Source organism: Magallana gigas, chromosome 9 (assembly GCF_963853765.1).
Source record: "Magallana gigas chromosome 9, xbMagGiga1.1, whole genome shotgun sequence".
NCBI classification, from domain to species: Eukaryota; Metazoa; Mollusca; class Bivalvia; order Ostreida; family Ostreidae; genus Magallana; species Magallana gigas.
Window position 1 is genome coordinate 25,450,958 of NC_088861.1, and position 23,093 is coordinate 25,474,050.

The 23,093-nt window shown below is 32.9% G+C and overlaps 1 protein-coding gene and 1 non-coding gene across 5 annotated transcripts; one reads left to right on the top strand and one right to left on the bottom strand.

The window, feature by feature from the left end:
- Window positions 1-801: 801 nt before the first annotated feature.
- Trnad-guc (transfer RNA aspartic acid (anticodon GUC)) lies at window positions 802-873 on the bottom strand. Its single transcript has one exon. It is a non-coding gene; the product is annotated as a tRNA-Asp (tRNA).
- Window positions 874-957: 84 nt separating this feature from the next.
- On the top strand, window positions 958-22,766 carry LOC105344960 (USP6 N-terminal-like protein). 4 transcript variants are annotated; one of them, XM_011452910.4, is made up of 14 exons: window positions 958-1,093; window positions 2,868-2,969; window positions 10,778-10,857; window positions 12,977-13,062; window positions 13,563-13,605; window positions 13,979-14,059; window positions 14,618-14,725; window positions 15,153-15,262; window positions 15,498-15,612; window positions 16,238-16,319; window positions 18,852-18,946; window positions 19,976-20,041; window positions 20,566-20,665; window positions 21,004-22,766. In XM_011452910.4, the coding sequence occupies exons 2-14, from the start codon at window positions 2,957-2,959 to the stop codon at window positions 22,077-22,079; spliced, it is 2,055 nt and encodes a 684-aa protein (XP_011451212.3). In that variant the 5' UTR covers window positions 958-1,093; window positions 2,868-2,956; the 3' UTR covers window positions 22,080-22,766. The 4 variants fall into 4 exon arrangements, with proteins under 4 accessions (XP_011451212.3, XP_011451221.3, XP_011451199.3 ...); XM_011452919.4 differs by having other exon boundaries at window positions 2,868-2,960; XM_011452897.4 differs by lacking the exons at window positions 958-1,093; window positions 2,868-2,969 and adding an exon at window positions 7,248-7,550.
- Window positions 22,767-23,093: the final 327 nt, after the last annotated feature.

Genomic DNA, 23,093 nt, shown 5'->3' on the forward strand with positions numbered 1-23,093 from the left:
TCTTAATACTAAATTAATTGACAATTAAGTTTTTTTTTTTTTTGTTTTTTTTTTAATTATAGTTTTTCTCCATTAAAAGTATTCATGAGCTCGTTAAATTTTATAATATTTGAGTTTTCATAATATCTCTTGGACAAAAACATTTTTCTATCGTATACAAAATAAGTACATTCTAAAATATAATGAAATTCATCCCCAATACTATTAGACTGAGTCACGCATTGTACATTTTCTTAAATTTGAGTCCCATGCACAAATTGTAGAACCGCTTAAAAATACCCGTTATATCTCACTATATATATAAATAACATACATGTAGCTCTATATGCATCAGATCTTTGAAATTATCATATACTAGTACTCCCACCCCTGTTGATGGGGAAAACAACATATTTTTTTAATTTTGGGGCCAGAAGTTCATTATTCACAGAAACCAGTATTTTTAACGGTAAAAAATTAAATTAGTTAATATCTCCATTACACCCAGAAACAACGAGGTCATTTGAAAACGGCTGTGAATGGGCCGCTCTTTTCTTCCATTCTTTGTGTAGCTATATTCAGACAAAGGAACCCAACTTCATTTAAAAAAAATTCTTTTTCACATTTCCGATTTTTTGGTGCAAGTCTTTTAAAAGCTCTATGGAAAGTCCTCGACAGATATTGATACACGTACACATAAAACTTTCGTAATTCGTGTATGTGCATAATGAAATAAACGTGTATTTTGATAAGTTTAAAAGTTTAAAGTTTAAACTTAAACCTTGTGTATTATGATAAAGAGTTTGAAAATAAAAATAGAGCCTCCCCGGCGGGGAATCGAACCCCGGTCTCCCGCGTGACAGGCGGGGATACTTACCACTATACTACCGAGGATTGCATGACGAATATGGGATTAAATTAGTACAAATAGGTAGGTAAAATATTTTGAGCCATTGCAAATGAATTTAATTGTCTTATAAGTTAATCTTTCAGTAAATTTGTACTTTTTAACATCAATTTGATTTACGGGTTCCTTTCTCGTACAAAGAGAAGCTTCAAAGATACTACCTAATGATCACGTGACCAGATGGAAAAGGAGTTTCCTGTTTTCAAGGTACAGTTGGTGTAGAGTATATTTACATGCTTATATCTTTGTATTTAGTGCCTTTTGTGTTTCTTGGTTTGTTGAATGCTATGTAAGACCATGTATTTAAGATTTGAATGTTGAATAAATGTAGAACGTCACTTTTTATTCCTACAAGACGAGTTTTCTCCCGTAAGTTGTTCAGTGATGTGCTACACAACATAGATATTGTTGTTCTTTTACCCAAATTTATTGAGTGTGTGTGATATTTTTAGGCTAGTATAAACACTTTACAATGTGTAAGGGAGCAGGGGCATGTCTGTTTGACTCCACTAGAATAATTTGCTGTAGTTTTCAGTAAAACAGTATGTATACCGTTTATAAATTTTGATTTAGAAATTGATTTTGGCTAAGATGACTGTTTGGAAGTCTTCACCAAATCTTGAGACAGTTGCAGTTGTCCTATGTCCACAACACAGCTGGAGATTTGATCTAAAGTCTAGCTAGGTGTCCCATGTTACTATTTCCATCACTTTTTGACAATTTTTAAGGAAATGAATGACATACCTGTCATCAGTGGTCAAAGATTGATACATGAAAAACAGTTATACTACTGTAACTATACTCTGTCCCGAGTTTTTGCTTCCACCACTTTTTGCTTGATATTTCGATAATCATAAATACCTTTGTGCTCAAAATATGTTCATCCACTAATATGAAAAATGTCCAGATTATCTGTTTTGAAATACCCGGCCCCTCTACCGCTTCAGGTTTCAATACACATCCCAAAATAAAAAGTCTACGGGAATTTTGCATTGCATCAGTTATTAATAAGCCCGGATGATAACGTTGTAAAATAGCACAAGGTGTCCCAAGTACTTCCGAATGGAGAAAAGATGTTAAAATGTAAACAAATCTCCATAAGAAATTTGTTTTTGTTCCTGTGAACTTTTATGAGTGAAAAATGATATTTGTTCAATGAAGATATCTTGGATATGTCCACTTTCATCGATCTCAACTGTATTTCTTTCACAGGTATGTGTATTTTTATTAAAATTCATCAAAAAGTGATGGAAGCAATAACTTGGGACAGGCTATAGTCTAAAACTCCAAGATTTCTTCATTGACATGTATATCAGGGATAACACATATACATATATGTCCATGGTTATATGTTTTTACCTAAAAAATATACAAGAATGTAGAACAATTTTTTACAGAGGTTAACAATGGGATAAATATGCCATCTTTTATCATTTGAGGTCACTCAGGACACCTCAAGCAAATTTTTTTCAATTTTATAATCTGGGTATTTTTCATGTTGTTTGCAGTGTAAAATATTCCCCGTATAAGTTTTTTATTTGGTTCTGTATTGAAACCTGAAGCGATAAAGGGGGCGTTTCAAAACAAGAAAAACAGGACATTTTTCATCGTAGTTAATGAATTTAGTTTGGTGCATGTAGTTTTGACAATAATTAGTGTCAACAAAGCTTATATATAGTCTTTGGTTTAAAACAAAATTTCATAATGACAATTTAAAGTAAGCAGTTGAAATTAAGGCAGATATACCAGCTAAAATAGAGTTATGGGGAATTAGAACTGCAGTATGGAAATATTCACTGAACACAGTGAAGACACAATTAAGTCAAAATATTCTATCCTGCAAGCTGAATTGTGGTGAAATTAATATAAGACAGATTATGAAAATCATTTGAGTGAGTGGAAAAGCTGCAATTCAATAAACTAATATTTTCTTTATTGAATACATGTATAATATATATCCAAATGTATATTTAATTTCCAGATGGATGTCAATCAAACCTAACTTTGATATATGGTTTAACAGAAGCAGATGGGTGATTCGACTAGATTGTCATCAATTTCATTTTCAAAATGAGTAAGTATTGTAAGTATGTTAAGATTTACAATATATTATGCATGTATACATATTATAGCCATTTTAACAAGACCTTGGACTTTTGGTAATCAGTATGATTTAACTATATGCCCCTTACATCCAAACAAGATGAAAATGTTTTCAAGTGAAATATGCAGCCACAGATTACATCTAGACGCAGCACTAGGGTTAGACAAATCTTGTAGATTTCAAAGAGGCTTGACTGAATGGCCAAAAAGTGAAATAGACATCAGGCCTAGTTAAAATGCTACTTGACCCAAGTACCCGAAATCCAAGTCTTGTTAAAATGACTCAATTTGAGGGTTTGTTCACATTGAAAGGTGAAAGTTGCAATTCGAAAGAAAAATCACTGTGTATTAGGGTTGATGAGCCTCCATTCCAATGACTTTACATTTACTGTAACTTCAAATAATGTGAAAGTATTAAAATGTCATTGTTATAATTGTACAAACCATGATATCATAGGAGACTTAAGCTTTCTTGTTCCCATATAAAAGAAAAAAAAGCTTTTGATAGTGTTGCTATATTGTTCTTTCTTCCCTATATAGACTTAACACTTTTTTTTACTCTTTTCAACTTTGGTGAATTATACATGTTATTCTGGGATCAGGATGAAGTTTGGTCTAAAAATCTTTCACATCTTGTTGAATGACAGCCTTTGACTGCATCCTCTTTCACAAAACTTTGCATTGCCAGTCATGTTATGTCATACAATAAACAATATTAGTTATTTGAAAAAGCTTGAAGTAAGGAATAAATTTGAGTACTATGAGGTGATCTAAAAGAGTCCGGGTGATCAAATCCAAATAAAGCCGAAAGGGCTTTTTGTTTGTCAATTCGAAGTGTCATCGCAGACAAAGACACTGGAAACTGGAAATATTTATATTGAAATATATGTAACATGTATTTATAGTCACAAAATGTGTTAACAATGTTGTATTTTTGTCACTGTCAGTTAATTGTGTCACATTCATAATGACAGATTTGATACAAAAATGTCATTTTAGGATTTATACTCTTGACCTACATGACCTATATCATGACCTACATGACCTATATCATGACCTACATGACCTATCACTGTACTTGTTTTCCAACAATTTGAGGAAGAATAAAAAAAAAAATTGGCAACAACATTGTACTCCCCAGTTAAGCATTACTGAAAATTCCTTCTAAAATTGATTGACATAGAAAGTGGTAGTGTAGTCCACTTCTTTGTGAATGGAGATAGATATGGTGTACGTAACACAATCCTCCTTTAGCTTCTCCCACAACATAGTATATTGGTACATGAAGAACACATTATGACATATAACACACTTTATATGGCTTCTATTATTTTCTTTGATTAGCAGCTTTGGTTTGATTCTGAAGACGAGAGCTTCAGTCTCTCTCATTTGCAGCCTAGTGCTGCTTACCGGTAAATGTTTTTAAAAAATGGGTAAGTGCATGAGCTTGTGGGAATGGGGGTTGATTATAGTATGTGTAATTTGCCCTTTGGGGTAATTGTATAGTCACAGGTTGTTTGAGTCTATAAACTGTTTATTGATAACAGATGTACCGTAACTTTGGCTGCACCTGTAGCATGTACAGGTACATTGGTTTCTTAAAAACTTTACTTGTTTTCAATTGATAATATTCCTTATTCATAGTTTTCTACAGAATCTGGTTGTGTGTTTAAGCAGTTTAACAATTAGCAAAGTCACTTATGAGTGAATTAAGTGATACTTTGTACTACATCTATCAGGCTATAATTTTTCAATAAAATTTAATTCTTTTAATTCTCTTAACAAGTCACACATAATTGCTCAACGACAGGATGTAGTATAAGGAAGACTTTATCAAATAGTAGTCACTCTTTCATTGGATATAAACCTACTTGTGATTTGTTTTCCAAGATAGAGAAGTCATGAAATGTTTGGCCACATGATGTGATGTGCAACGTCTATAATGTGTCTGTTCAGAAAGTGTGTCACGGGGTGTACTGTTTGAAGTTATTTTGCTACAGAATTAAGGCACAGTATTAAGGGTAGATGCAGGATTAATCTTAGACTTCTAGCTAGGTTATAATGTGACTATATATTCAGCAGACATCACTGGCAGTGTACTAGACTAAGACTACATGTAAGTGACTATTCAGCAGACATCACTGGCTGTGTACTAGATTAAGACTACATGTAAGTGACTATTCAGCAGACATCACTGGCTGTGTACTAGACTAAGACTACATCTAAGTGACTATTCAGCAGACATCACTGGCTGTGTACTAGATTAAGACTACATGTAAGTGACTATTCAGCAGACATCACTGGCTGTGTACTAGACTAAGACTACATGTAAGTGACTATTCAGCAGACATCACTGGCTGTGTACTAGACTAAGACTACATGTAAGTGACTATTCAGCAGACATCACTGGCTGTGTACTAGACTAAGACTACATGTAAGTGACTATTCAGCAGACATCACTGGCTGTGTACTAGACTAAGACTACATGTAAATGACTTATTATTCAGCAGACATCACTGGCTGTGTACTTGTACTAGACTAAGAATACATGTAAGTGACTATTCAGCAGCATTCTTATAGTCACTGTGGCTATTTGCTTGTTATTTAAAGAAAAGGCCACATACATGTGTTGGATAGCTTTATGATGTATCGGTTGGTTTTTAATAGGACTTGGCTATTCAAGAGAAGTCATAGGGTGTATGCACATGAGGTTCTAAAGGACCATTTAACTACGATCATTTAACAGCATTATTACCTTCTGTACAGATAACGGCATTGGTCGTATAAATTTAATGCTAGACCTGATATTGGGGAAGTTGATATACACCCCAAAGTAAATCAATGTACTAGGCAAGGAAAGCTACCAAACCTGTTTGTTTGGATAAACAATTTAAATTCCTGTGTAATGATTATGAAACACATCCCCTTAGTGTATTTATAGAAGTGCTTTATATACATAATGCCTTTTTTTTTTTTCATTTTCTGGAAGAATGAGAATGTGTTTCATCTATAAGGTCCTGTTTATTTGCAAATTTTAGAAAATAATATCATTATTTCAACACACACTGACAATTCACCTGGAAATGAAATATACAATATATACTTGTATAAATATGTGTGTAATGATTACTTTGTTTAATATTTTCTATGTTATTGACAATCACATACATTAAATTCCAGATACTGTAGTCAAGCATGAAACAGGTCAATAGTGGCTTTAATATTGTTAAGATATTAATATTAAATATTAATATGAACTTATGTTTTCAATTTGATTATAGCAAATCTCAAAGCTTAACTCTGCTGGGTTTTTTTGTCCATACGCTGTAATTTTATGTGCAGGTGAAGGTATCATTTAATTGCCATAATATTTTCCTTTTTTATTACATTTGTTTGTTTGTTGTTTTTTTTAGATTTGTATGCAAGTCAGCCATTAAGTATTTTTTTATCAGGTAGTACAAGTCAAGAAAGAAATTTCTGTCAGTACAAAAAGACTCTACTAGTATGAATAAGATACGTACCAATCAATTTGAAATTAGAGTTGGGTTTGGGAATGGGGGTGGGAGGCATGAATATTAGGTTCCAAAATTGTGAAAAAGGATTTGACATTATTATGTCTTTATATGAAAGATGTGTAATATATTGTAAACATAGGTAAACATCAACTGGACAGTCTCTGGATTGAGAAAATATCTTGTATACTAAAGAAAAGTTTGAAAAATATTGTAAGAATTTACATGTATTTCTGGTCAGATAGAAAAGGATTGATGTGTCAGATGTATACCAGTAGGTATAATAAGTACTTATTACAACCCCTTGTTTACGGAGAAACAGGAACCTCCAGCTTTCCTGTCCAGTCGGCCATATTGTAGAGGGGTCAAGACACTCAGTGACACCGCTCCATAGTGTAACAGTGGATAAGTCGTGGTGGTGTAATCGAGTTGGATAAGTACCGAGTACAAACATACACTAGTACTGAATGGACGCGGGTCAAAGAGCATGCAAAGTCACATTGGAAAAGTCTATGCAAATAACTACTGATGTTAATACACCATCAAAGTCAAGGGTGTTACAGATTGAAGAGTTCTCATCAAGGGGAGTTAACTCCACTTTGCTGAACTTTGTCACGCCTGAGTGAACAGAGATGGTCACATGTACTGGTGTATTGATAGAAATAGAATATTATATGTACATGTATGTATGTATACACTGAGTATGTATGCATACAATGTATATATAGTTCTAAAAGTCATTGTAACGGATTGCTTCCTTGACGCCATGTGAACAAGTGGAGAACATTTCCTTTTCCGTTCAACCATATATGCTTATAAATGTAGAAAAAAAAATTTTAATTGCAATCAAAGAGGAACTCATCACATATTGTGGATTTTAGAGAAGTTTTTCATTTTCTGGGACGTTTAACAATGGATGAGAGTACAAGGGATGGAATGATATTGTGACACAATTAAACCGACTGTGTGAATGTGGAAGTAAAATGTGGTACTATGACAAAAGATGAATAAATGGGTGAAACGAACAACAATGTGTAGATTATCCAAAGGTAATGTTCTGATGGAGAGAGAGAGAGAGAGAGAGAGAGAGAGAGAGAGAGAGAGAGAGAGAGAGAGAGATGTCTCCTATTTGGTATTACAAAATAGATTGAGAAATTCAGTCACTGAATTTTCTTTATGTTGATAATGATTTCCCAAACATGCTTTTGACATAAGTCCCTGTATAAAGTAATAATTTTCCCAAGAATTTTAGAATCATATGTACCCTATATATTGTTGTTATAAACATTGACATTGGCACTGCAGATCCTTATGAAGTCAGAAAAAAATTCGTAAGAAATTGCCTTTAGAGCTACGATAATGTTCTCACCAGATATGAATACGAATATGTTACTTTATTCATGGCAGAAAAGTAACTTAATTTGTTAAGAAACTAAACAGAGAAATCCTGGAGCAAATTATTATAGTAAAAATCACAGGAATGTGTTTTAAAAGTGTAAGTTCAGGAAAGTGTGCCTCTTCATTTTTATTTATTATGATTCAGTAAATTTACATTAAAGCTATATATGAAATGGGCGGAGTAAAAAACTGCATACAAGTTTTAAGTGTGTCATATATCCTGGTGATCTAATGCTATAGAGCATTTTTACAGTCTTACGAATTATATCTAGAGATTAAGCAGAACTGTGATAATCTCATTATGATACCTAATTAATAGATATGATTTTCTCTGAAACAGGAAAGTTTGATTTCCAAACTCAAGTTCATGCAATAAGTAAATTTATTTTCCAACAATTTGAGGAAGTAAACTAATCTGTATATCCTTAAAAGAATTGGTTTTTCCTGCATTTAACATAATTTGAGATTGCTTTGGACTCGATTTTTGGTTTCTCAAGTTTTTAATTGTGTTTATCATTAAGACCTTAATACAAATCTTGTTAGTTATAATGAATGGAGTTTGAAGCAGAGGCTCTACATATGGCAGGATATGCAATGTGACCTATTTAATTAAAGGATCCTGTTCAGCAGTTTGCTGTCATCATGCACTTGTCTTGTGTACCGGTATATATAAATATTTATAAGTAGTCCCATAAGCTTGCATAAGAAAACCTGACTACTGTTGTCTCTGTTATGAATCACACAGATGGGCAACTTAATAATTTCTCTCAAGATTCTTCTTGTGAATTATTTATAGTTTTGATTTTTTTGGGGGGGAGTGGGGGGGGGGGGGGGGGGGAGGGAGGGACGGGGATGGAATTTGATACTGAAGGTTAAATATATCATAAATTTTAAGCATCAATTATGCTTATTATTTAAAATTTTGGTTCAGGTTCTATTTCTATAGTACCACATTATGCCAAAATAACATATAAACTTTACAGTCACCTTAAAAAACTTTCAGGTGTTAAAAAATCTTGCTTCTGTAGTCAAGTGTTGAATAGGGTGGGACTATATAAAATGTGTTTTTTATATTGTTTCGCTTCACCACTTGTTGAAGAATTCTTCAGGTAGTGGAGTGGAAAATTGTTTGTGCAAGATATTGGTTCGGTTTGTTTGCATGGAAAAGAAGTTGAGTATTTAATGCTTTTGGATCATCATAATTATGTCATAATTCACCCAAAGTTAAGAGATGCACACTTGTAGCTGTCTGATTCATCATAGGCAGGGTCAAATTAAACCTGGAAGTATGAATGTATTTATATAGACCTGAGTCACCAGTGATGAGATTGATGATACTTAATAGCTATTTAAAAGTCTAAATTGTTTGTGATGCTAGTCTAAGAAGATTAATTTCCTCATCAAGATGGTGAATTGTAAGAATCCTTTGATAGATTTTTAAACTATAAGTTTTAGGGTGTGGATCAATGATTTAACAGGGAGGGATTTGTTTAGGGGGTTGTCGAGGGAATCTGAGCTGTCAGCTAGTGTATGCCTATTTTATTTATTTTTTACTCTTCAACAAGCGTAAACGAGTTGAATTATACATGTACGATTATTTCGGTCTGAATGTATTCATGCATTTGTATTACATATATATTAATTGGTTTCTGATTTGAAATTGGAAAATTGATTCATAATATATCTTAGATGAAGGAATATTAATTTTCTCTTCCTTTTTCACTGCACCGGCGGAACTGCAGGTACCCTTGTGGCAGTATAAAAATCCATCTAATTTTTTAAATAAAAAATTCTTTTTTATATATAGCATTTGTTAACAAATGGGGATCATAAATTACATAATGTAAAGGATGTTCCTGGTTTCATTTTTAGAAGCATCTTCTTGTACAGCAACAATTTTTTTAAAAACTAGTTGATGGACGAGTTCGTTGTTTCGTCAGTTTAAAGGGTTTGAAGGCTGAAACACATACATGGTGTATTGCATCATTATGTGGTGGAATTATTTGAACCAGTTGAATTATGTTAGCTGCGATGCACATGTAATATCGATAATTTCATGATAAAAACAACAGCTGCAAAACAATTTGATAATTAGTTTTAAATGAATTTTCTTTCATTGCATATGTTTCAAAGTTAAATTCCCAGCGTTTGGGGTGCATTCTGTACTTTTGTTATTTTTATTTAATTACCCCACCACTACTTTCACCGCATCACTGGTGGTCCCGCAGCCTTTGGACCCCTAAGATTCCTTGAAGACCCACATACCCACCATGTTGCATTCGATAAATATAATTATGGTTAATAAATGCAATTAAAGGCTAAACTTACTGATTATTTTTTTACAAAAAAAAAATCAATGGGATTTGAATCAGGAAGGATTTGCCATTTCACTAAGTGTTTGGATAACTTTATATTGAATATATAGCACAATTAAGATACAAAAATAGGCTAAGTAATGGCAGTTGAAGTGCTGAGATCATGGTTTGGAGTATGAAAGACAATCACTTGGTGTAAACTTCAGCATCTGATATTCCATGTACATGTACACTAGCTTAAAGCAGAGGCTGAACAAACAGTATTATGTAAACAAACACTTAACTTATGGTGTTTACCAAAAGTGTAACACAATTTAGCATGAGGTCATCTTATGACAATCCATTTTATAGAATGAAAAAACTACCCTTCCAAGATTCTCTGATAGATTAGATTTACCATTTACAAGAAGCTTTTAAATTAAGTTATTTCTAAAACTTGAGGAATTCTTAAATCTTGTGATGATTTGATATGCATACTTTGAGTTGTTTAAGATTCTAAGAATTTGGAGTTTCTTGAAATATGTTTTCAATACATGAACAATGCATTCATTTCATTTTTTCAGCCTCACCGACTATCGATGAACACGATGAGGTTCAGAGAGCTAAAGAAGAACGGAGAGAAATCGTCGCCAAATATGACAAGGTAAATGAACATCAAGAGGGGGGGGGGGAGATTTTTAATTTTTTTTTTGAAGGGGGGGGGTAGGAGAAATTATTTTAAATTTCATGATGTTATGCTCAACCATTTATATTTTATGATAAGAATTCGTCAATCTGAATTGGTCATAAAATTACTTGTATATAGCTATTTGGTATGCATATTTTGTTGTAATAGTGTCAAATTTGTTGGAGGCCAAAAGAAAATCAAAAAGGAGATAAAGATAAAGATGAATTAGCTAACGCACCTAAACAAATATTTGTTGCCCATGCTGTCTCAACGGACTGATAATGAAAAAAAAAAATCAAAATATCATTATTAATAATCATGATAGCATAAATTTTAATTAGGGGAATTGAATTTCTAGCAGATACTGTAAACCAACTGATGACTTAATTTATTTCGCGATTTACAGAAGATAAACTGGTTCACGGCGACTAATTTTCGTGACCAATTAAGGCTAATCCACACCTGTTTTTTTATTACAACTTTATGGCAATAATTAACTAGTCCACAGCGAGAAAAATTCGCGACAACAATGCTCTCACGAACCTCGCGAAACTTTCTCGAACTTGAATAAAAGTTTGCTTACAGTATATTTATATTCGAATGAAATTTTGTGCAACTTTGAAGAAAAATGAAATTCATTTTTCAAAACAATTCTTTTCTCTACCTACCAATTCAAGGTAGTTGGTCAATCATTGTTCAGTTAAAAGTCTAAATATATAGACTTAATAGGGAGAAATTTACTAATTACGTAACTGCATTTTAACATATGCATGTACATGTACGGTACATATTATTTGACAACTGAAAGTCTTGTTAAGTGATAAATGAATACACAATAACCAGAGTGAATTATTGACTGAATAGTTCTCATTGCAAAAAAAAAAAATCCTAACTAAATCAATTGATCAGGCCATGAAAGCTCCATCTCCATAGAGAATGAAAATCTATGCAGAGTCATCCATAGTTTGTCTGTAATTCTCAATGAGAAAACTGAATGAATCCATTCAGCAGGTCAATCATGCAAGACTTAATTCCACTGAGAATGAAGTCAGCTTTGGAAAGCTTCTGTTGAGGGGCTTAATTATAGATTTTCTCTTTCACTGAATGCCCCAGTGTGTATCAATGCTTGCATGGAAAGACTTTGCCTGTATGTATGCATGCATGCATGCACTCTTGGAGGTAGGGGAAGCTGATAGCAGAATGCCACCTTCTCTGCTGTTTTGAAGGCTATATATAAAGCAATCTTTTTATTTAAAGTGTAGTATAATGACCCACCTATGGTTTTGATCAAGATAATGGGTGTTAGCTGGTTTGAATGAAAATTGAAGTGTTGAAAGGAAACCACATGATCAAGCGTTTACCTCAAGCTGTCAGTGTTAAAGACTAATTGTTCTACATGTGTACACAGCATTAAGCGTTTATTGATGGGTGTGGCACAAAAATATACTAGTGATTGTTTAGTATCTTAATCACTTTTCTCATTTTCGTATTTAATTATCCTCATAGCATGTATAGTGTCTTTGCCTGCTCTCTCATCCTTTAGTCAGTCTAGCTTAAGTATATAATAGCTAGAATCCACCAACACAATGTATTACAGGCATCCCCTTGTTTCAATGTGACATTTTATAATACATGTACATGTATAGGCAAAGTTTTCAATATTTCTTGCTGTGATGTTGATCAGTAAACTCTTGGTTCAAAGAAGCAAGCAGGAAATATGATATTATTCTCTTCTCTTTTTTTCTGGGATAATTAAGGGATAGGGGTGCTAGAGAGACGTGTTTTACTCCGAATACAAAACTGCATAGCAAAACATTTTATACCAGAATGTGTGTAAAACTTCAGTCATTATGTTTTAATCATTCAAATGGGTTGATAATTCCTGGATAAGGATTAACCATAAAATCAAAACTAGCACACCTATGAATATTTATTATTCCACGCTATAACCCATTGTGTGGTACTTCTGACTGTTATGTTTCAAGAATTATATTGAAACAGATGTATCCAAAAAAGAGATGAGCTGAGTAATATAGCAACCATAATATGTGTGTGTAACTATAATAACTAATGGTGATATCGCTGACTATTTCAGGGGCGAGAGGAGGGGGCACAGATTGACCCCTGGGAGGACCCAGCCTTCGAGGTGTACCATGTTCTTGACCGCTGGGGATTTATCCAGTAAGTATTACTACTTTTTGGGGTTTTTTTTGGTTGTTGACATTATCTCTGTAGCTTATAATTTCCAGATAAATCGGATTTATTTGCATTGCAGTAATTGGCCAGTTTATTAAACTATTTATCATGTACAATAATAAGTAGCAAATATTTTTGATAAGTTTTGCAATCTATTGGGGTTAACGTTGTAAATGTTTTAAGAGATATAATAATTTTGGAATTAAGGAATGTATGTGATATACAAATGTACTATATAAGCAGAGTATATACAGTTAAACTTTGTTATCTTGAACTAGATGGGACTGTTTCACAACTTCGAGATAATCCGCATATTCGAGATACCGAGGGTAAAATACTTAAAAAATAAGTTGTTGGAACTTACGAATCACTTTGACATAACCATTGTATTCAAGATATCAGTGTTTGAGATGTCAAAGTTCAACTGTATATATACTTGTACCACCCTGGTTAAATGTTGTGTTAATTTTTGCTGTGTTTTTCAGTGACCATCGCCTGCCAGAGGGGAGAGATGCAGCGGAAAGCAAGGTAAGGACACAGCCAATCATTGGCTGAAAAAAAAATCAAAGGACTGATATGATGAACGGAATGATGTAGCCATGACAATTGATCTGTTAATGCACTTATCAAGAATATGTAAAATAAAGCAGAAAACTATGAAATAAATATTTAGGAGAAGTACCGGTACATACTAATCAATTATATGATATTTAGTTGTCAATGGATTTAGATACAGGAGAAGTACAGTTTGTACTCCTCTGTAACTGAATGTATTAAATGTTTTCTTGGCTGTTGTGTAAGTATGCAGATGTCTCAGTATAAGATTGCTAGGTAATCGGGCATTATGATTTCTTTGTGTTTGACTTAATGCATACATGTTTTGATTTATTTGATTCAATAGGCAATTGATATTGAGAGAGAACGGTCCAAAAAGTGGATGAAGATGATCAATAAATGGGAGCAGTATTACCCTGGGGAGAAGGTGAGGGTCAAGGAGAAGGGAAATGAGAGGGAGGGGGGTGTGTCATAGTTTTGGGGGGGTGGGTACTCATCATAGATAATCATGATTTGCTGGTTTGTAGAATTAAAGTATGTGAGGGATGGGATCATATTTTAATTAATGATGAAGTAATAATGAAAAATATTATGATGGAGTGCATGCCCAGCTCTGTAATTTATAAGTATTTACTGCAATCATTATTAAAGTTTTTGGTTTTGTTTTATTTATTAATCATATGTGATATTATACTGATATTATATAATATTTGTTATATACATAGATAAAATTTGTGAGATATAAATAAGTAAGGAAATGAATAAATAAATTTTTGATTTTAGATAAGAAACATGATCGCACAATTATTTTCCTTTCACTTTTATAAAAGATTGTTTTTCTATCATGATGTTTTTACCTACCAAATTCAATTGTCAGTTTTTGAAATGCAGGGATCTGAATGACTGAAAGTCTAGACATGCCTATACTTTCAGTGTCCAGGGACTTGGTTTGTCTTTTAATTTCTGATTTGGTTTTCTCGGGCAGATTGTGCGGAGGATATACAAGGGGATCCCTGCCAGTGTGAGGGGCCTGGTGTGGGCCAGGATTCTGTCCATCAATAAAACCCGCGAGGAGCAGAAAGACGTCTACAAGGTAAACAGGGGGAATGACTCAGTCATTTTACTATGCTTTATAATGAAAAAATATCTCATCTAAAGTGTCTCTATCAGGCCAACAATTTCAAAATATAATGATACAGGCAGGGATTTTGAATTTATTTGTATTGCAAGGTTTGAAAACGGGGAAATAACTCTTTAACAAAAAAAAGTGAACTTAGTTGTTTCCCTTGTCAATATGACAATAAATTTAATCAATTCTGCAACGTTAATCAAAGCCACAAAATATTTGTGGCCGTATGCATATAACAGGAATTACTCTGTATTACATTAATTTTATTTGATGTAACACAATAATTTATTTCGAAAATATGCTATGCCTATTCTCTGTCACTTTGTGGAATTTTAGTTCACTTTAGGTTGGATTTGATCTGATATTTATTAGTGTAATTTTACGACTGCAGATTATGAGAAATCGTGCAAGGAAAAAGTCCCCTCACATCCGACAGATAGATATTGACGTCAACAGGACCTACAGAAATCACATTATGTTTCGAGAAAGATATGGCGTCAAGTAGGTCACATTTAATTTATTAAACTCCATTGTCAATGAAATACCAAAATTGATGATCCGATCAGTAATGATAAGGAGTGACACAATATTTCAACTCTTTGAAATATTGATATTGATGCTCAAAGCTTTTATTATTAGACCCAAATATGAACAAAAACCCCTATACCAATAAGAAAATTAATTCACTGACTTAAGTTTGGTTTAACACTTTGTTTTTTGGGGGTTTTTTTTGCAGACAGCAGGCTTTGTTTCACGTTTTGGCTGCTTACTCCATGTACAACACTGAGGTTGGGTACTGTCAGGGAATGAGTGAGATAGCAGCACTGCTCCTGATGTATCTCAATGAAGAGGTCAGTGTTTGTCTTCCTCCGTACATCAAAAAGAGGCTCTCTAGTAGGCCAAAGAGAGGCTGTCAATTTTCTTGCTATTCAGCAGTCATTTTGGTTCCATAGCTTTTCTATAAAACAAGCTTTGTTTTAATATATATATATCAATGTATTTTTCTCCTTTTTTTTTACATTAAGTTTTAGATTTCTTTTTACATTCTTCCTAAAAAAGATAAACCTTAAGCCTTTACAGGAGAGAATGCTGAATATTTTTGAAATTTGTTAAAAATTTTGAAAAGTTTCTTAAAGTGTGCAGTTTACTTAACAAAATAAAAGTTTTTTAATTGCTTGTTGAAGTATTGGTTACAGATCTGTCATCTCTAGGTCAATTTTATTTGGTTACAATCTGTTTGATTGTAATATGTATTAATATTATTTTCCTGATTTCTGATCAGTGCCAGCTAGGTATCAACATTTTCTGATCACAAATTGGATGCATCGATATTTTCTGATTAGTAGACATAAATATAAATTTTTGAAAAAAAAATTTACCCTGTAATTGCTTTTGACGTACATAAAATATTGATTTTTATTCCAATCTGTGAATTTCCATATTGAAATTTTTCAATATTAAATCTGTGATTTGCAGGATGCGTTCTGGGGCCTGTCTCAGCTGTTCTGTAGTAAAAATCATGGCATGCATGGTAAGATACATGGCCGACTGATGCATGGTAAGGCTGGGGCTTATCTTATCCTCTTTCTGTTCTCATTATTGTGTATTTACCAGGTCTTGTTCTAAAAGAAACGCTCGCACATCCTCTTGATTTAATGTTGTAAATAAGATTTGTTGCAATTCAAAAACAAAAAATTATTTTAGTGATGCAGCACGTAATCAAAATTTTAGATAATAATCAATTTTTATGAATTTTAAATTGTCTTCAAACAAATAATTTTCCAAATTATAAAAAATAAATAAAATTAATTATTTATACGAAGAGTGAATAAAATTGAAGATTCCTACATCAATTAACTTATTATGTTAAATATTTATTTAGTGTATGTAATTTCAAAGATTTTATTTCATTCTTCCTTATTTGTTTTATTTGGTGAGATTTTTATAATTTGAGCAATTTATGATTAATAGCTTGATTGAAATGCTAGAATTCTAAATGCATTATTTTGTAGACTGAAACTTTGAGTAAATGTTTGTAAAGTTTATATTTTGAAGTAGAAATTCGCTACAACTTCTAGAAAAAAATTATATACATATATCTGATATGTTACAAAAATGTATGTCATTTGTAGTGTATGTCATCGTGTATATAAACAAGCGTATTGAATAGTTTTATATTATTCTAAGACATGGTATAAACTTCAGATTATGCAAGTTTAAAAGTACATTTCCATATGTTATGGTAAATGTAACTTTAAAACATGTCAATTGACATATACTTTGACATATACTGACATAGATTGAGGTGTATGATTTGGTTTAATGTAATTATTTCCAAAATTTAAGATGGTAAAGATGAAAGATGTTCATATTTTTAATCCTGATATCGATAATCTAAGTATCTAAATCTTTCAATAGATACAGGAAAAAACTCTTAATAAATTTACCGACGCATTTCAAAATCACCTGAGTTTATATATTAAAACCATTTTAACAAGAGCTTGGACTTTCAGTAGGATGTAACGATCTATTTCTTGCGTCAAAACAAGTTAAAACGTCGCTGGTTTCAAGCGAAATATACACCTATTGTACAGTCTTCGCTCAAAAGCCAGACAAATCCTGTTGATTTTAAAGAGTCATGGCTGAGTGGCCTACAATGAAACAGACAGGCCTACATCACATTGACGTTTGACACGACTACCCAAAGTCCAAGCTCTTGTTAAAATGGTTCTATTTCAAATATTGATGTATACTAAGTATTAATACAGTATGTACATGTTCAAGTTTGCATCTCTATACTATTACAGTAAACGTTCCCACTCATCAACAGTATACAGTACATATACATTGTGTTTTAATTGGTCTGTAGCAATATCTATACTCAAGAAATCAATTTAATCAGTACAGAGAGATTTATAAAAAAAAGATCCTTGTTTGTCCTTTTGAAGTGTGTGAATTCGTTTTCTAGCATTAAAATTAGGATGCAGCAGTAGGATCAATGGACTGTATCTGTTAACAAAGAGATGAACTTCATCTCTGACATACATCCCTGTATTGTTAGATCTTTTAAAATCGGCTTTTGCTTGATCTTGATAAAAATGATTTATTACAATTGTGTTTTAGAAAATTCAAATTATAAAAAAAAAATTATTATTAAAAATTATTCTACAAATTATAGAAAATTCAAATGATTCAATTTTTTAAAAGTTGACTTTGATAAACATGCTTTCTCTATTGAAACAGTTGCATTAAGTTCTTAGGCTAAATGATTCATTTTGACAATCTTTAATAATAAAAAATTAAAATAAATGATGGGGAAAATTTAGAAGCTTTTTAAATAATTTACTTTTTACAATGATGTATTTTTAATTTTGATGAAGAATTATGCTCATTGATAGCAGAAGGGCTGACAACTTAAATTAAAGGGATTTTAACTTTGACTGAAGATTTTTTTTTCTCTGCTGATTCTGGTATTAATTTGCTCTCATTGACAATATTATTTTTTGTTTGCCCTCTAATTTTTTCTTGCACAACTTTCGGAATTGAAAAGGAGGCAATTCATCACAGTAATATAATGTAAAATAGAGATTGTATTGTTGGCGAAATTGTTGTAAGAAATTCTATTTATGAAATGAGAATTGCCTTCTTTTTACTTTCTTTATGGTAAAATAGTGCCAACTTTTTGCTCACGCAGTTCTCAAGACTGGTTTTAAATTGACCCCCTTTATTTTCTCCCTTGAAGGCCACTACGAAATCTGCATGCATTGTTGTTGGAAATCTTCTAATTAAAAATAACAAGAAGCCAACATTAATCAGAATTATAATGGCTTTATATTTAATTTAATCATTGAGAACTTCTTTGCAACATGACAAATGTTAAGAGTGTGAGTTAAAGTGTTGCTAGTAAATAAATCTGATTCAATTTAAAGTAGTTTATTGACACCAATGCATCAAAATCAGAATTAGCTAAGTTTAATTAAAATTGAAATTTTTTTTTAATACTTTTAATGTATATTATGATATGAGTAAGTAACAATAATTTTGAAGGTTTAATAACTGGTTTCTACTACAGAAATGGCTTTTATTTCAGGGTTTTTCATACCCGGATTTCCTAAACTACTACGATATCAGGAACACCACGATGTGATTTTGAAAAAGTTCCTGCCAAAAGTCAGGAAGTATTTTGTAAGTGTGCACAACAATTTATTATTAATCGCTTCATACTAATTATAAAAGTTTATAGCTGGAGGAGGAAGTAGAAGGGTGAAGAGGAATAAATGTATTGTAGTTCTTTAATTCTATTACACCAGCGTTTTGTTTTGGGTTTTTTTCCTTATAATAAGCAGTGTAGGCAAAATGCCATTATGCCTATTGTGACATTTACCACAAAACGAAGTGGGGGAAACTTCAAGTCGAATTTCAGTACTGATATCAATAATGTGTGTTATTATACTTTTATGTTGAATACTGAAATCTGATTGGTTTAGACGCAGTTGGTAATCTGTTCTATTACCCTCAGCGTTAGCAACACACTTGGCAATGGATAACACAACGAATTGTTACATGCGCCGTAGAATTCACTTCATTTTTACATAAAAGCAGTAAAATTTTCTTTTAAATTAAGACATTCTGTATAATAAAATAAATAATGCTTCGCGTCGGTTGACAATGGTTGTCTTGGGGTGTCAATTTTAACAGTTACCCTCCCAAACAGGTACTATAGATCTATATAATGACATATGATTTGTCAATATTTTGATCTGGATATATTCAAATTGAAAAAAAAAATGTTTACAAATAGGTGTATGTGGTATTTAGCAGGGGAATCCATGAGAAGGGTACCAGAAAAATGATTTTTGTAGTGAATATGTTGCTATAGATTTACTTTAAATTGACCTTTGATTATTCAATAGCAGCTAGTTGACAGAGGAAATGTTGTTTTAAATATCGATGAAGTTGCAGCCCTTGGAATGCAGTATTAAAACTGGCTTAATTATAATGTCACATTTTATGAATATTTTACTTTGTGTAATCAAGCAGCCGCTGGTTGGAGAGAGCCATGCATTTAAATCTGATCCTTGGCTTGAAATGATTTAGAAAAAGTAGCAAAGGATTTTCATCATGTTAATGGTGACAGTTGTTGAATAATCTTCAAATCCATTTTCTTCTAGACTGTGTTTGGATGTATGTTAATTTGTTTTCTATCTTTAACAGGAGAGAAATGACATCTACCCTTCGCTGTACACAATCAAGTGGTTTCTACAGTGTTTCCTAGGCAGAGTAAGGAGTTTTTATCAAATAAATGAAAACGGTTTATTGATCATCAATGTACAAATCTTTCTGTAATTTTATTTTGAAGTCTGTTTCAGCCAAAATGTTTCTACGACTTGTTTTGAATTTCATTTCAACTGAAATGAATAAAATAAAATGATGAACTATTACCAGTATTAGCTATATAGATTAATTTGATTGTAAGGGAAGAACTATGCCTAAGAAATATTATCTGCATAATCAGTGGAATCTCAGCTACAATAAGTTGTGTGAAGAAAAAAATGCATGTTAAAATTCATGAATAAATCTATTTTACTTTTACATTTACTCATTTTTCTCATGCACTGATCTCATAGTTTTGTGTATATGAATATGACCCATGATAATTATTCACATGAAATTTCAGCAGCTTTTTTTTTTCACACTATTTTTCCAAGAAAGTTAGCTGAGGCCAAAATAAATGAAGTTGGCTGAAAACAAAACATACGAAAACAATACAACAACAATACAACTTGCTCTTTAAACCATTACAGATTCCTTTCACACTAACCCTGAGATTATGGGACATCTTTATACTGGAGGGAGAAAAAATCCTCACTGGCATGGCCTACAACATCATCAAACTTCACAGGAGTAAGTGAAATATGATAAAGCTTGACTTATATCTCATCTCTCTGGAACTTTTAGGTCGACGGTAGACATGCTTCTGTTGATGGAATGCTCATCTTTGCTAATATTCAAATGTTTGACGAAAAATTATCATGGAGTATTTGTTGGGATTGAATTTGTTATTTTTAATGTAAAAAGATGTTTAACAATGCTAAAAGAGTTTTTTGAGGTGTTTACTAAAGAAAATAATGAAAGAATTCTCACTGAGTGGAGATAATTGTTACCTTTAGGATGATAGTGAAAGAACATGTAAATGTATTGGAAAATCCAAGAAATGAGACTAATGTTGTCAATTATTGTAGGGAAGCTGATGAGAATGGGACCTGATGAAATCCTGCAGTTCTTTCAGAGCGAGCTGGAGAAAAACTTTGGCTACGACGACGATACTGTGATAGATCAACTACAAATATGCATGGAGGAACTACGCAAAGCTAAAATGGACTTCCCTCCGCATCCCAAAGCGAACGAAGAGCCGACACTTCCGTTCGGCTTGGAGATAGAGCCCAGCTACGAACAGATCATTAAGGGAAGAAATCCAGAAACTGTTGACGAACACTTTAAGAGGAATCCGCACAAAGGCAAAGCTGGGTATTTGAAGAGACGCGGGCTGAACGCCACAACGCCCGAGTTACCGCGAAGTCGGACCGACTCGAGCAGAATGTCGGAATATTCCATGGACGACACTTCTACTTACTATGATACTGCTGCTAATTCTAGAATCTCGTTTTCTAAGGCCTCGATGCAGAGTTCTCGGACGTCCTATGCGGATGATTCGGATGTTGAAGGATTTCGCCAGACGCCCATGATGGATGATCTGGACGAGGATCTAGTGGGAATGGAGAACGGACATCCTTCGCGTGACACCACTATAGAGAACATTGCCCAGGAGCTGAAAACTCCGTCGGTTCACTCGGATTATGACAATATGGAGCAACACACAAGCCCAAACTCTTCATCAAGAGCTAGTTTTCATGAAGCTATGGAGAATAATATAACCAAGGTAGCTGTTCACCACGAAGTGTCTAGCCACATACCCGCTAGTAAATCCGATGGATACATCAAATCGCGGAGTCGCGCGAACAAAAATGACAACCAGAACTATTCTCATGCAAATCAGGAAGTGACAATGGAGAATGTCGCTGGCTCCTACCGACAAGGAGCGAAAAGTGCCAACGAATTAAACAGCAGCAGTCCCGGAAGATATGTGTCCAAACTGAAAATTAACACGGATTATAACGGACATCCGAACGGATTTGCCGAGGAGAGCCCCTCTCATCGCAATGGCCACAGTTCCTCAAAGGTCGTAGTAACCACTGCCAATTTCAACCAGCGCTTAGTTAGTAAGCAACAGATTCAGATGAAGACTAGTCAATTGTAGACTCAGGATTTATATGTGTATTCGTCATCGTTAGGAGTTTAATCTTCAGATTTATATTTAAGAATTTAAACGGCTCTTTTCTGCAAACATGTTTGCGCTGAGGTTTTTACTCATATATTTTACACTTGGTTTCTTAGTCCCTTGACTGGTCATTTTAGTAAGAAAGTTTAAAAAAGTTTTTAAGTAAAAAAAATCTGTGAGTTCATCTTTGAATAAGATTAAATGATCTCAAACTACTGCAAGGGAAACAACTCCTTTCTTTAAAATTAAACATTTCTCCTAGTACAAAGTGTTGTACACGGTAGACTTAGAATATCCACAGACTGTACGCTCCCGACTGGTGGGACATGTATTTAGTTTTGTTTTTCGTAGAAATACATGTCTGTCTGTGATCGATTAGATGACCTGGCCTCATTATCGTGAAGCAATTTTCATACTTGAGTCAAAATTTTGGTCCGTCGCTAAATGATTATCATAAAATGACGATTGATATTTGAAATTAACATCGTTACATCAAGACAATTGTTACAGCATTTCAATTTCGACAATATTTAAACCCAAGTTTGTTTTCAATAAGTACATGTATACTAAGTGATTTTTGACTTAGGTCTAAGATTGCTTCGTGATCCTGGGGCCAGATATAAACTTGGCTGTAGCTTATGCTGGGCTCCATGTATAGTCTCTGAATTGTAGGAGTAAAAAGTAATGAAAGTAGATGCTAGGGTAATTGATCATTGTTGATGCCTGTAGTTTTGAATTTTATTCATCTGTGCCATCAGTTATGAAACTGTGGAAGTAAAATTATGGTGATAATGAATTGGAAACAAGGCCACAATTTTTTTTTCTCCTGAAATGAAGTTCTAAGTAAGAACTAAATCTTGTTTTTCCTTTCTTCAAAATATCTTTATCAATGTATACATAGTTTTATCTGTAAGTTAGAATACTCAAAACTTTTTTTTTATTATTAGACCTGTCTTAATATTCTTTGTTTGCATGACACAGTTTTATCAAAGA

What these genes read in the sequence shown, in the direction of transcription:
- LOC105344960 (XM_011452897.4), top strand. Translation starts at nt 7,505, where the DNA reads ATGAATAAATGGGTGAAACGAACAACAATGTGTAGATTATCCAAAG. An exon ending in AGTATTACCCTGGGGAGAAG is followed by an intron (nt 14,060 to 14,617) that starts GTGAGGGTCAAG and finishes TTTCTCGGGCAG; the next exon opens with ATTGTGCGGAGGATATACAA. An exon ending in TGATGTATCTCAATGAAGAG is followed by an intron (nt 15,613 to 16,237) that starts GTCAGTGTTTGT and finishes TGTGATTTGCAG; the next exon opens with GATGCGTTCTGGGGCCTGTC.